General features: G+C 29.3%; 2 protein-coding genes across 2 annotated transcripts; one reads left to right on the top strand and one right to left on the bottom strand.

Annotated features, from left to right (window-relative positions):
- Positions 1-3347: 3347 nt before the first annotated feature.
- Positions 3348-4119, top strand: LOC100571344. Its single transcript, XM_008191950.1, has 3 exons — positions 3348-3663; positions 3768-4021; positions 4075-4119. The coding sequence occupies exons 1-3, from the start codon at positions 3348-3350 to the stop codon at positions 4117-4119; spliced, it is 615 nt and encodes a 204-aa protein (XP_008190172.1).
- A 3347-nt stretch (positions 4120-7466) lies between these two features.
- On the bottom strand, positions 7467-13785 carry LOC100162393 (GPI-anchored CFEM domain protein A). Its single transcript, XM_016800381.2, has 6 exons — positions 13629-13785; positions 12928-13056; positions 9518-9865; positions 8904-8973; positions 8539-8753; positions 7467-8183 (listed from the first exon to the last, which is right to left on the bottom strand). The coding sequence occupies exons 2-6, from the start codon at positions 13024-13026 to the stop codon at positions 8136-8138; spliced, it is 780 nt and encodes a 259-aa protein (XP_016655870.1). The 5' UTR covers positions 13027-13056; positions 13629-13785; the 3' UTR covers positions 7467-8135.
- Between the last annotated feature and the right edge of the window lie 1513 nt (positions 13786-15298).

The raw sequence follows: 15298 nt of genomic DNA, 5'->3' as shown, positions 1-15298 counted from the left end.
GAGTCGACTGTATTTACATACTGTAGTTAAGTACAGGTATATCGTTATTGACATATTTAATAGTTTTACATATATATATGTAAATTGTTACTTACTTTTAATAATATCTAACTATAGTTAATATATAGTATATATACTATATAGATTTGCAGAATATTCCTTGTATTCTGTATACATATATAAGAAGAGATTTTCTAATTCATATGTATATATTTAATATTTATACAAATATATATATATATATATATGAATATATACACACACACACACACATATATCGGGATGAATAGTAATTGAGTAGAAGGTACTTTTATGGGATACAAATAGGACTAATTTAGGAATTTCCTGTTAATGTCATAGCGGGATGTTCCCGGGAAGTAGACATTAAGCAATACTTGGTATATTACATTGGCTGTACGATTTTAAGCCTGGGACCTGATCGGGATGTTCCTGAAATAGCTCTAATGCTCCCGTCTGGAATATCCATGGACCTACCTTCAGATGTCCCTGTGTTATTAGGGTAGGTATCTTAGGTAGCTATAATATAGTATAAACTACATTTTTTTTACAACTGAGTTTAGCTACTTACATTTATAGGAACCTACTTACATCATACATTCGTACGTTTTAATTTAATTTAATTATTAATTATTTCATAATGCATAATATATATTATATATGTTATGTTGGATTTTATATTTAAATTCTTTCAAGTTTGCACTCCACGTAAAAATCTTGAAGTAAATACTACTTAGTACTTATTACTATTAGATTTAAGAATTTTACAAATAGAAAAATAATTTTTTAGCATAATGTATCTATTTATGTGATTGATTATATATGGTAGGGCTCCTTTACCACAAATTTGTTAGATTAGTTTGGTGACAAATTAATAGTTACGGGTTGTCGGTTACTACAAAGGAATTAGCCGGTGGTAAAATATTTCCACTAGATACCCTATTTCGTTTGATAATAATAGGCTAACCAAAATAATTATTTTATCATTATATAGGTATAGAGTAAAGAAATATTATATGTATTAGGTATTCTAGTATATTTTTTATATTGTTTTTTTTTATATTATAATAGGGAAAACATGGCACGAATCTAAAACGTCATCTTGCTTCCCACCATGATGAATTGCATGAAGAATATATGTCGAAAGAATTGGAAAAAAATTATTGTTCAAAAAAAGTTACAAAAAAGGAATCACAAGTTAAGCTATTCAACTTTTTAGTACCCAAAGTTAATGTACAACTCAATAAAAAGATAATATTAGATGCGTGTATTGATCTTGTGACAGTCAATGGACGTCCGTTCACCATGTTAAACGATACTGGCTTTCGTAAAATACTGGATACTGTTTTAAATGGACTTCAGGAGAAAAAATTTACAATCAACTCTTACTCGATTAAGTATGAATAATGACATTTTTTTAATTATGTTGGCACAATATATAGGTAATCAATAATCATATATTTTACATTTTTACCTCCTAGGAGACATGTAAATGCAGAGTCGCTTCTCATACAAGATGAAATAGCTAATGAAGTTCGATCCAAACTCATTTCACTCAAACTCGATGGTGTTACTAGACTAAATAGAGCTTTTTTAGGTATAAATATGCAATATATAGTTGATGATTGTATTAAGCTCAGGACTTTAGGATTAGTAGAACTGACAGAATTCCATACAGGTAAATTTTAAATATTAAGACAATAGATACAATAATATTGTGAGTTGTGTGGTTTTCTTAAGTCTTTTACCTAATTAATTTCAGTTTATATTATAGTAGCCAGTAGGTACTTTACACTTTTACAGTTTAAGTGAAAATCATTGTTGAACTCATTGCAGGAACATATTTAAAAGAAACAATTCTTAATATTCTCAAAAAATTCAAAATTGAACAAAAACAATTGTATACGATCACTTCAGACAATGGTGCAAACATGTTAAAAGCAATAAACTTGGTCGAAGAAGAAATTTCAGCAACAGTTGCAGCTACAACAGAATTGAATAATGAGTTAAACAATGATAGTATTGAAGATACAGCTGATGTCAGTTCAGAATCTTATGATAGTAGTGACAGGCAAGACATTTTTTCAAATCATAATAATATGTTTCATTTTTTCATACCATCATTACCATCGTACAAAAATACCATTATATACTATAATAATATTAACAGGTACAATGTAATATTACTAGTATTTAAAAAAAATATATTGTGCCTAGGTATATTTATTTTTTAGTGCATCCCAGTATTATATATTATTATAATATATTTAGGTCATCATTTCTGTGAAAAATATTGTATCTATTCTTAAATATATATCTTAAGTTAGATTTTATCTTCTACAAAAGTAATTTCAATTGGTACACCATTTGTTATCAGTTATCTCTATAAGTTCTTGCTAATTTGGATCTTTATTACCTACCTATCATGGTATTTTTCTATCACAGTAAAATAAATTAAATAATATAAATTATACTTAACATATTATGTAGGTATAGTAAAATTATAGGAAAATTTGTAATACATGTAAAGTGTAAAATATATAAAGGTAATTTTTGACTATATTACCTAAATGAGAAAATTTTCTTTTCTTTTTGTTATTTCTGAAAAAGTTAGGTAATTTTCAACATTAAAACAATCGTAACCATATAAATATTTTTAATAAGACCTTATTACCTGATTGAATAAATTACGTCAATTTCATATAGGTACACACAACCTACCCTTTGTAATGGAAATAATATAAATTATATTTTTAGAAACTAATAATTTATTAAAACTCCTGTTCATTTAGTACTGAAACTGCTCCAGTAACAATATTGGATGATGAACAAATAGCTAATTTTCTCAACGAAGATAGTGAATTCATTGATAAAGAGTATGAAAACACAGAACATGTATTAAATATAATTGAGTTAGCAAACCTTGGCGAGTGTTCAATTTTTAATGGTACGTTAATTAAATTATATTTTTACAAATGTATTATAAGAAACTGATATAAATACAATTTAATAGTAACTTACCTACTTAATATAATATAAATATTGAATATATCAAGTGTTGACACCAAAACTTTGTTTATTTTTGTTATAGGTATTCGCTGTGTAGCTCACACATTACAATTAGCTGTTCTTGATACCTTGAAGCACAACAGTATAGATAAATTATTAAGCGAAGTTCGCATACTAGTTAGAAAGCTGCGCAACCAAACTCATATTTATTTGATCTAAAAGGAGCAATTAAAATTGCCAATTTTGGATTGCCTAACACGTTGGCACTCTACATTTGAATGCTAGAGAGATTACAACATCTAAAATCATTTATCCAAAATATGGCAGCAAATGACCCTAAGCTGAGAAAAGTTGAGTTGAGTCATTTAGAATGGCAACAAGTAGACATATTATTTACAACTCTTTTACCCGCAAAAATTTTTACTAAAAAATTGCAATATGAGCAATTGACTCTTACTGATTTTTATGGAGCTTGGATTGCTTGTAGAATCGAAACAGAATCCTTGAACAATACATTTTCTAATAAGTTGGTACAGTGTTTGAGATCTAGGGAACTAAATATTATGAACAACCAAGTTCTTCTAACAGCAATTTTCTTAGATCCCCGATTCAACATAACATTGACAGAATATCAATGTAATATTGCTATTACACATTTAATAAATATTTGGTTTCACATAAAAGAACTTGAAAGAATTCAAGTTGATTCGATAAAAGTTTGACTAATAATTATGATACAGATATACTTGAAGATTTTCTGAAACAGAAAGAAAATGATAACCAGTGCAGTTCAATTTCAAGTTCAACTTCAAGCCAACAAAATTCTCAAAATTCACTTTCAACAAAAATGGAAACTTTATTAAAAACATACAAATTAGATGAAAAGAGATTAAGCCACAAGACAAATATTCTAGAGTACTGGAAGACAATGAAGACAAAATACCCAGAAATTTATCAGCTGGCACAAATAGTTTTTTTTGTTCCGGCAACCCAGGTCAGCGTTGAGCGCCTTTTTTCAGGCTTAAAATTTATACTATCGCCGTATAGATGCAATATAACACCTGCACACCTAGAAGACCAATTACTAGTTAGGACAAATAGATTATTTGAAAAAAATTATAAAAAAAAAAGTTCTCAAGTGTAAATTATTAGTTGAACATAATATATTTTGAATATTATATTGATAATTTATATTATAATGTAATAATTATCTTAAGCTTAACACATATTATCATATATGAATTTTGTACCTATTCCTCTCCTTAATTATAATATATTATAGTAAAGTAATTTATTTATAATAAGGTTGATTATCTTACCAGTATATTATAATTATAATATTTATATTTCGTATGTTTGTCTATTGGTTAACAATTTAAATATTATTAACTATCAACTAACAAAATAGGTACGTACCTCGTGGATATCTAGTTTGTTTTAAATATATTATTATTTAGGTTTTGTTTGCTAATAATGTTTTTTGAATTCTTACAATGTTTAGAATTCAATGGTATAGTGAAACTTCCATAAACAGTCAGTAAATTATTGAATATAATAGAATAATTTGTATAGTTTTAAATTTTTAATGTTAAGATTATATTGTAATGATATTATATTAGCTAAATTCTTAAATAGGTACCTACACTTAATTATAAATAGGTACCAATCATTAAATAGAAGTTCTTAATATATTAATTTTTTTATACAGAACTTAATTGATAAAAGAAAATAAAAAGCAAAAATAAAATAATAAGGGTTAAAACCGGTATTAACCGAAACCGAAACCGAAACCCATAAAATCATAAAGGTTCCAGTCCCTGCACAGAGTACGATAATATTATTATATTCGCTTTGCTTTTTAAAAGCCACACAATAACAAATGTGTAGGTATTTAGGAATATAAAATACGAGAATATTCCGACGCCTAGTAGAACAATAATACTAAAATATAGTAAAATATACTAAAATAATATACTATATTTGAGAAATGAAAATTACAAATATACAGAACATTTTGTTTTTATCACCGAAAATTCTAATAGGTGTACGGGGCTATACGTCCGTATACCCGCGTATAGTCGTTTATTTAGAGAGTATACTAAAAGAAAACTAGAGAAGTGAGTATAAGCACAGTTTATTTTTATACTCATTTTAAGTTCAAATTTGGACGAAATTACATATAAAAAAACCTAGAATAAGTATTTTAGTTATTTTGTTGTGATTGTATAATATTATTCGTGGGTACTTGAAACTTCTAAAGTATACAATTATATATCCATGATAGTATCACGGTTTGTTGCTGATGTATAACGCGTTATAAGTATCTAATGGATATTGTGATATGATTAATTTGGAATAGTAGTAGGTATAATATAATTGTAAAGTATAATATATATCTTAAATATACCTACATTCAGTCTCCGCTCAGAATCGTTTTTCTTATGCAATGATATTCTATCATTGAATTCAAATTTAATACCATCCATTATACAGTGGCCCACTTGTAACCTACTATACAGCAGAGCGACATCCACTTGCCCACCTTATTTTTTTAAACTGAGTTAAGTTGATATTTTTTTTCTATATTAACTTCTAACTTATCGAGTTAAATGTATAACTTGTTAACTGTTAACTTTTAACTTATCGATCTTGTGTCCTCTTAACTTAACTTAATTATTTTCATTAACTTGCCCACCCTTGCAAAATGCTACACTCGGATTATTGTCCTTTCGAAAATAATTCCAAACAATGGGTACATTTTTCTTAGGATACGGCATACTTAATTAATAAAAATAATCACCATACTCTTAAATATAATAATACTTTATTTGTATTAATGAGTAATGACAAAGATGAGAATGAGAAATATTAACTTAATAACAATTGCCAATTAAAGTATAGACAATTCAACAATAATATTGATGAATGCGGATTGCGGAATGACTATGACAGACGACAGTATGACACGAGAATCTATAAAATTCACCAAATGACAAATATTAATAAAATCATAAGCTACTTAATAGTTAATAAATAAATTAATAATTTATGGATATAAATAATTAAATCCAACCTTGTAAAAATATGAACTTCATACGCTTATACAATTTTAATTTGACTTTCTTGTGGAAATTTTTTTGTTGTTTTGATAAGGCTAGACAAACTTATGAGGAATTGTGTAGGTATTACATTATCAAATATTAGATTTAAAAAGATGCAACAAAAGTTTTATTGAAATTCATTGAAAAAAAAACTAAAAAAATTCGATTTTGAAAATGTCCGTTAATAGTTCATAACGAATCATAATATTTTATGGTGTTTAGAAAATGCGAATATAAACATTCAGTGAAAATGTCATGCTTCTGGTAATTTTTTATAAGTTACACAAAAAACTAAAATCGTAAAAATTCCAGTTTTTAATGAATTTGAAAACTACTAGTAATTTTACCTCTTGAATGCACCAACTAGATTAACTTTTCCACCGAAAAAAATACTTGTTGAAAATCAAAGCATTATATCGATTATTTTTCGTATACAAGATAAAGAAAAAAAGAAAATAAAAATGCGGGTAAACGAATTTAATATTATTTGTATATAATAATAAACTTTAGATGCTTCAAATCCATGAATAATATTTGTAAAATATTTTATTTCATCCAAACTTAAATTTTAAATAACTATAAAAAAAACCGTGTATATATATATATATTTTTTGCTTTATGTAAGTTTTTCAAAAAAAGAAGAAACTAACAACGACGATCTACTATGGCTAATGAATGTTTGGTCTCATTATCGATTTTATCTATAGAAAACCGAGAAAAGTTTTGATCGATAACAAATTTAAATTATTTATGTTAATGTTCTATTGTACACTCCACCTCGGGGGGGAACCCTAGAGGCCGTATTTATAATAAATGTCTATTGTTAACAAAAAATGCATATTAAATTATTATAATATTGTCATATGGACTATATAAAGGTATGACTGTGTATACGATGTACCTGTTGGGTAAATGGACTAAAAATAGACGACTTGAATTTTTGTTGCAAAAATTGTTGTTTTCTTTTTGTTATAAGATTTTGTGAAATAATAACTTGCCCCCCGCCCTAACCAAGGCTCTGGAGCCGCCCCTGCACCACCTCCATTTATTATTAATTTAAGACCATTTCTGAATTCTTTATTTTTATTATTGATATGTAGGTGTTTATATTTGTCTATTACCCGCTTATAACATTATATTTCGTCATAATAATATGTTATTTTATTTTTATTAGAAAAATGTATTAGTAAAATGTTGTGTGAAAAAGGCGGCAGTTGGCATTTTGGCCTGAGGCGTAATTTAGCCTTGCGCCGGCCCTAGATGTACTTATTATGTATTAATATGATAACGTCACCACAACTATTATAATATTAGTATTATAATATTATAAAAATCATATAAATTAGAACCATATTTTTATTCAATGATTATTTAAAAAATACGTTTAAATAAAAAAATAATAATAAAAAAAAATGAATACAAAAGTTAGCCAGCGGTAGGTATACTACGTAATATACATGCGTACGTATTACTATTACTAAATTACATTAATAATATTTCACAGTACCTCATACGCATACATAATGAATAATCAATGTTGTAGTATGAATAAAAGAAAAATATTACTATTTATACTATTACAATGGTATGTTATATAATATAGAAATATATTATGCATATATATTATATGGAGTGGTTTATTTAACACAAGACACGTCTGGTAATGTGTTACACATGAGTCTGACGTTTCAAAAAATTCACTGCACATAGTATACACATATATGTTATACAAATACTAATATACCAAAAAAAAAAATATAATAATAATAATAAATATGAAAATAGTACGTACACACGGTACAAAGCTACATATAGACTAAACGTTACACACTTTTATAATGATATTACAAATTACAATGTTCTAACGATGAAGACTAAATGTGGGTGTGTGTTGTGTGTGTGGTTGCATTGTTGAGCGCCTACTTCAGTGGACACATCTGTTATATATGACATAGTTTTTCAACGTCATTTCAACCACCACCATCATCCTTCAGTAACTGCAATGAGTTAACCGTTTAACAGGTTCTGGACGGACCTCAATGCTGTGATCGGGATCTAAAAATATTAATAAAAATATTCAATGTGAAATTCATCTCAGCGGTAGATATTTCCTAAAGATAATAATAACGATAACAACGACAATGAGCATATTATTATTATATAATATTTATGATATGAGAATATGATGTATGAGAATGATGATGATATTACAATTTCAGTAACCAATTGATTCCATCACCATCACCGTATGCATATTAATATATTATACGTTTACAGTATTTATTATATTGTTTATAAATTTATAAACCAAGTCGAGTTTAGTTATTATTATTGTATTAGATTGTTAGAACCAAGTTAGGCGTGTGTGTGTGTGTACTACTACATCACCACCATCACACACAACACGTACGTTGAATATTTCATCGTAATTTGTTTTTGTGTGTACCATCATTGAAGCACCGGCTTTTCCGTTTCCGGAGGCTCCAGCAGACTCGTGTCCGTAGTCGGAACTGGCAGATGCTACTGGAGCTTTGTCAGAGTTGCCGTACGTGGCACTTCCAGCTACAGCAGATGCTGAGGCGGAGGCAACACCGTTGTTCTGGTGATGGCCGTGAACCGCGACTCCTGTAACATCGAAAAAGAAACAAATAACCATTATTATTTTATGTATAATAATATTACAATATATCCTATCGATCAATAACAATGATACACACGCGAGCGTAATGTACAAAACATTATTAATTTATGACTTTTATTATTGTAAATGTATACCTGGTTGTCCTTGATGCATTTGTTTCTGGTTTAAGTACGTATTGACAGACTGTAATACATTGATGGGAATCTAAACATTAAAAAACATATTGAATAAGCGATTTCTATAGCGCGATAATATATTAGATATTATACAGGTACACGCGCGCTTACTGTTGTAATGTTATGCATATAAAAATGATGTCATTATGTACACAAAAAATGTTTCCGTTATCGCATATAGGTACCCATAAACAATATTTAATGAGCTCGTATACTGCGTTGCGCTGTCATCGTATAGAAACGTGCAGCTAAATTTTAATGCCGCATTTCGGATCATGGTTTCGTACCTATAGGTAGCTTAGCCAGTGTGGTATTTTGAGAGTTTAGACATCCACATCGACCGCACTTATGCAAAAATATATTTAAATATAATACGTACCTAATATATGATTCAGATTTCTACAAAATAAATTGGTCATTTGATTCTATTTCATATTTGCATTTGATATAATTAATTTAATGATTGATGACTACAATGGCGAGTGTGTAAAGCCCCCCTCATATTATATTTAAATTTAATATTAAAACACCCTCAGATCGCATGATTTAGTACAATGTATAAGTAAACTCACGGCGAAAATCCTGTCGAATAAACCACCGCTACCGTTTCCGCCGATTCCAGCTCCAGCTCCAGCTCCTCCTGGGTAGTATGGCCCTTCGGGTTTTCCACTGTTACCATATCCTCCGGTAGCTGGTTTCATTGGCGTTCCGGTAGACACGAATTCACTGACGCCGACGAATCCGGCTCCAGCTCCGGCACCCCCCGCACCATACCCGCTATTGGCACCAAGACCGTGGCCGCCGGCGGAAGCTATAGCACTACCATCGTCAGCCAGAGAGGCAGCTGCGTGGAAACCTCCGAACGATGCAGACACAGAGTCACCGTTCTTGGTAATGAACGATCCGGATTGAGCAATTTCCTGTAAATTAAAATAATTTTTTAATAATATATATATAAATATATATATATATTATGTATAACCATATTATGTTAAACCATATAGTATTAAAAAATAATAATTAATAGATTCTTTAATTGATATATATATATATATATATATATATATATTATTCTTTAATCTTGTCTAATCCCCATAGGTATACAAAGTACATCCATAAATAAAACTGGCAGTTTTGGTACTTAAAAGTCGAAGACACATTACTGTGTCATCTGTTATAAGTACCCCTCCCCTTCAAAGAAATGTGTTTACACAACGTCGATGTTGACTGAATAAAGTGAGTGGTTGTGACCGTGAATATAAGAAACGCGAGAGACTTTAACGACCGTTGAGATTTTAATAACACGCACTACATAATACCTAGTATAGTATTATTATTAATTATGTAGAAACAAGGTCCACGTCAACAGCCTCAATGTTACACCCTACTAACTATTTCTATTTATAAACTATTTATTATTATTGTCGTCATTGTGCAGCGTATCGGTAGGTAAAATTGGTTAGGCGAACGAAAATTTCTCAACACTATAATATGTCAATCGGTCGAATGTGTGAGAATTGTGTGAGAAAAACCATACAAAGCGATTTAGAAACATCTAGTGTTATTGAATGTGCGCGTGTATATTTATTATTATGTAATAAGTATCTACCTAGTGGATTTACTTGAGTACGATGACGTATAATGGGAAATCGCGCGCAATAATGAAGACTGCCATAACGACGCGACTATAACATTACAATAATTATAATATGTGAGCCATGATTAAGAAATCGTCATAAATACAATGTACGCGCGTAAAATTCGTGTACATTTCGTGATACGCGTACGAACGATTTAATAACATAAAATTATGTTTGTATAAATTTAATAATATTTTCGTTGACTAATAAGCGTAATTGGCGCGATCGACTACCGGAACGACGAGCGTCCGTTGGTAGATATTTCGTATACCTATCTATAATAATATAATTATCATCAGTCAACGTCCTTGTGCACGAGTCAGCGGGGTGATCTATGTGTTACGTGTAGTCCGCAAGGCCATTGTATAGGTGATGTAACCAGGAGGAATTTCTGGACCATCTCACTATCATTTAGCCACATTTAATATTCATACGAAGTAATAAATGTAAATGTTTACAATTATACAAAACAGGTAAGATATAAAAATAATATAATTTGCAAATCCAGGAAATCTTTTAGTTACGCGTAACTGCATCGTTATTATGGTGGTAAGATTAGTTGTTCTGCATGCATCGGTTAAATTATTAAAGAATTTATATTTTGAAACTGCTTGAATGAAAAATGAAAAATTTTTCCTCTTTCCAGGAAAAAAAAAATATTTAAATATGTCCCGATGACATGGATAATAATACACGAAACCGCGTATATACGTTCAAAGATGTATATTATATTATGTCATATACGTTAAATATAAAATACGTGTATATCGCGATGTATGTGTCAATAGTGGTGGCGATGTAGCAGTTTTCATTTATCATGATTTTTAATATTAAACTCGATCACCAGCCGTTACGTGCCCAATCCCTCATATTCGTACATTTACAATTTTTATCACACCGTCATAATATTAATAGACATGCTACACGCGTATAGTAACATTAGTAACAATATTTTATAAGCAGTAGTCCCACACAGCATTTTAATATTTCCCAACTATGGTATACCTAAATATTTTCAGGAAAACAATATAGTTGTCAAAATATTTGAAAAAAGTTGCGTAAATAATAAGAAAATATTTTATTTATATTTTTTGGCCAAGAAGTTGACTTTTGAAAAATATTTTGTTAAAAACATTAACAAAAGATTTTAATCATATTTTTTTAAAAAAAACATTTTCATGGAAACATTATAAAAATATTAAGTCAACATTTTTGTGAAATATTTTATTATTTTATGAGAATAAAATATTTATACAATATTATTAGTCAAATATTCATTATTCAAGCACTTCAAAATACTAACAAAATATTATCATTTCCTAAATGCTGTGTGGGGTATGGCTAAATTTTATCGTACAACTGTAGTGCATACTGTGTAGAGGCACTGTAAATGTTTAGGAGACCATAGAGGGAACCGTATTCGACTTATCGAGGTTTACACTAACAATATTTTTTGAAACAAAGTCATACCAATTATGTATACCTAATATAAATATAATTATTTGGAGAAGTGAAGTGTTTTGACAAGTATAGTAAAGTTGGATAGATATACAAATAATATAGGAATATGAAATGTATACAAAAAAAATCGAATGTGGTGTATTTATGTTGCAACATTACTCTGGAAAGCCTGCGGACATTTTAAGCAGACTTGGTATGTGTATTGAGCACTTTAGCCTACTGATTAAACCTCACCTATTACTTGTGTATATCCAAATAGAAAATTAAAAACTTAGCTTGGATCCAATCCCAGAAACTATAATAGTTGTTACTAATAAGCTCTTAAGAGAATGTCAGCACAGTATTTGATTTATCTCTCTTATCCACGCGCAACATAGCAAATTTTACGTTTACAATATTGACTATAAGTAATCAGATTAATTTTAAAATTAGAGTGAAATTACCTCATATAAAATTTGAAAGTAAGATCTAGGGCATCTCATAGGCGTTTTATTATATATTAATTTTAAAGCGAGTTATGAGTATTTTGAAATTGTAAATTGTTTGTACATCTTAAAATACTCTTAATTCGCTTTAAAATTAAAATATAATAATACGGCTATGAAACACCCTAAATAATAATCTTTAAATTTTATAAGAGGTTATTTCACTTTAATTTAGAAATTAATGATTATAATCATTATTGTGAACTTAATAATAAAGAAATAAAAAGAGGGAAAATAAAAATGGTGCTCTAACACCCTTTAAAAAAAAATTCCAATTCCAGTTTTTATTTTTAACTATTTTGTATAGTGTATTGTGTATCCTTTAAATAAACGTCCGTGTCAATTATGTCAAATGAAAATATAGGTACGAATATGATTAAAACATTAGGTACTCACGTTACTCAGTTCAGATTTGTCTTTATTGGGAGCGGCAAACGCTACACCGACAACCACGGCAATTGTCAACATCGACTTGAAATTATTGATCTGAGACATCTTTGTAAAAGTAGTAACTTTGTATGGATACTAAATAAAACAATAAAACAAAAAAAATCGTCAAATATTACATTTATATAATTATTAACTTTTATTATACAAAAATGTTGATGTACCCATCTAGATTTTTTAAAAAAAATTTGAAGTAAATATTTATTAATAATAATAAAATATTAAGTATAATACAATTATTCTATATCATTTTATAATTCTTAAAAATGTTAGTGAAAATGAAAATATATGAAACAAAATTTTGTTTTTATGACAGTTAAAAACGATTGAAATACTTTAATTTATGGATACAATGTGTTTCCAGATTTATCTACTAACATGGGACCTATAATGTTTTGTGCCGTATTATAATTTAAATCGAGTAATAAATATTATAATAAATATTTTGATTTATTGGCATATGATTTTTGTTCATTTTAAAATATTTAAAATTTCCTTAAAATCGTAACACGGAAATGAAATATTTGTTTGTAAACGTAAATATAATCTTTAACATAATATAGTAAAATGTCTCGGTTTGTCGCGACGAGTCAACACGCGCATCGAAAAACTTAGGATCGTCTAATAAATTGTAGTGGGGAAAAACTTACATGGTGTGTATAAGAAAAACTCTGACTTGAAGCGGAGAGACTATAATATGTGTTCAGGAAACTTCTCTCCGGGAAAACCGTTTCGATCGCTGTCGCTGCACTACCGCTACTGAACGCTGACGCTGGTTCTGATGTGCGATCAGGTATAGTATTATTTGACGGACCGGTCGGCGGTGGCGTGGCGAGCGGACGACCGATTCGCAAAGTGGTAATAGGGACCAGCCACCGGCAGGGGGGGAAGACTCGGTGGGATGGATAGCAAAAGATATCCGACGCTGTGTTTTTCCGCGGCGGCCAAGGTCAACGTTGGCACGAAGCCAGTGGATTAATCTTAAATTCTCAACCTCGCTAAGCCGTGATATTATTTATAGGTACATCGTACCTGCATTATACTAGATGTAATTTTCTACGTATTAAATGATAAATATCTAAACAACAACAACAACAACCTCGACGATCGCATTATTCGTATTGTACATAAAAACGAATTATAATGTACAGCGACAACGGACGGGGAAGTGAAAAACCGGTGTAAGCCTCGAGGCGAACAATTTGCAAAATTACATATCAAGCTTATGTATAATATATGTGTGTGTGCGTGCGCATGCGCGTGCGTCATCGAGTTTATACATATACATAGAAACATATTATACATACGACTATAATATCTATATTATATTATTATACGATTATGAGTACGAGTCTATGAATGTGGAATAATCGTTTTGGTGTCGGTGGTTCTCGATAAGAATAGGCGATAGTGGATAGTGGCTCTGGGAAGTCAAGAATGACGATTAAAAATATTGAGGAAACGTGAGCGCTCGAATGCCGGATTGCAAATACTTTATAATGTATTTGAAATGGTACCTAGTCCAAACGAGGAAATCCTTATTACATAATATTATATTTCACTCGTTATGCACCTCTCGCACTCTGTGCTAATAATGTATATATATGTTACAATGGTAATCACTAACAATAGGTACATATTGATTGCGCCAGCACAAATCAAACATTATTATGCCAAACATGTGATGTGGTCAACCGATTATGAATTCTAAAAAAAAAAAAAGAAAAACGGATAAGTCGCACAGTTGTATTAGGTTTTGATTGTATACTTCGTCATTGAATAGGTCACCGCTTAATGGATGTTTTAAATTTGAATTGAATGATAAATCATTATACCGAAAAACGAATTCTATGTAGAGACAGTGAGTCAGCCTCTAATTCCTTTCTAGGATATTTTATAATTAATTTATGTAAAGTACCAACTATTAGTAATTGTTATTTAATGTTCTATTACTATACTATATGTTGACTAATTTTCAACAATAACATCGAAAAATCTAAGTCAATATCGCCGGTGTACATTAAACGGTGCGAATAGGTATATGATATAAATGCATAATAAATATCTAAAAATTTGCATAAATATTTTTAAAATTATCTTATTGTGTATAGAAAATGATAATTTAAGTAATTTATTGTAGAAGGATATTCTTGTCCAATGACGTCATATGCGGTTTGCCACGGGTTTTTTTTTATATTAATATAAATATGGTTTTGTTTTAGGTACCTACAGATATTTTTATTTTCTAACCGACTTTGCGTAACACTTTGTTTATTACCATATACACGAATAAAATGTACAAATTACCTAGGGGTGATCT

Source organism: Acyrthosiphon pisum, chromosome X (assembly GCF_005508785.2).
Source record: "Acyrthosiphon pisum isolate AL4f chromosome X, pea_aphid_22Mar2018_4r6ur, whole genome shotgun sequence".
Taxonomy (NCBI): domain Eukaryota; kingdom Metazoa; phylum Arthropoda; class Insecta; order Hemiptera; family Aphididae; genus Acyrthosiphon; species Acyrthosiphon pisum.
This window is presented reverse-complemented; position numbering and strand designations above follow the sequence as displayed.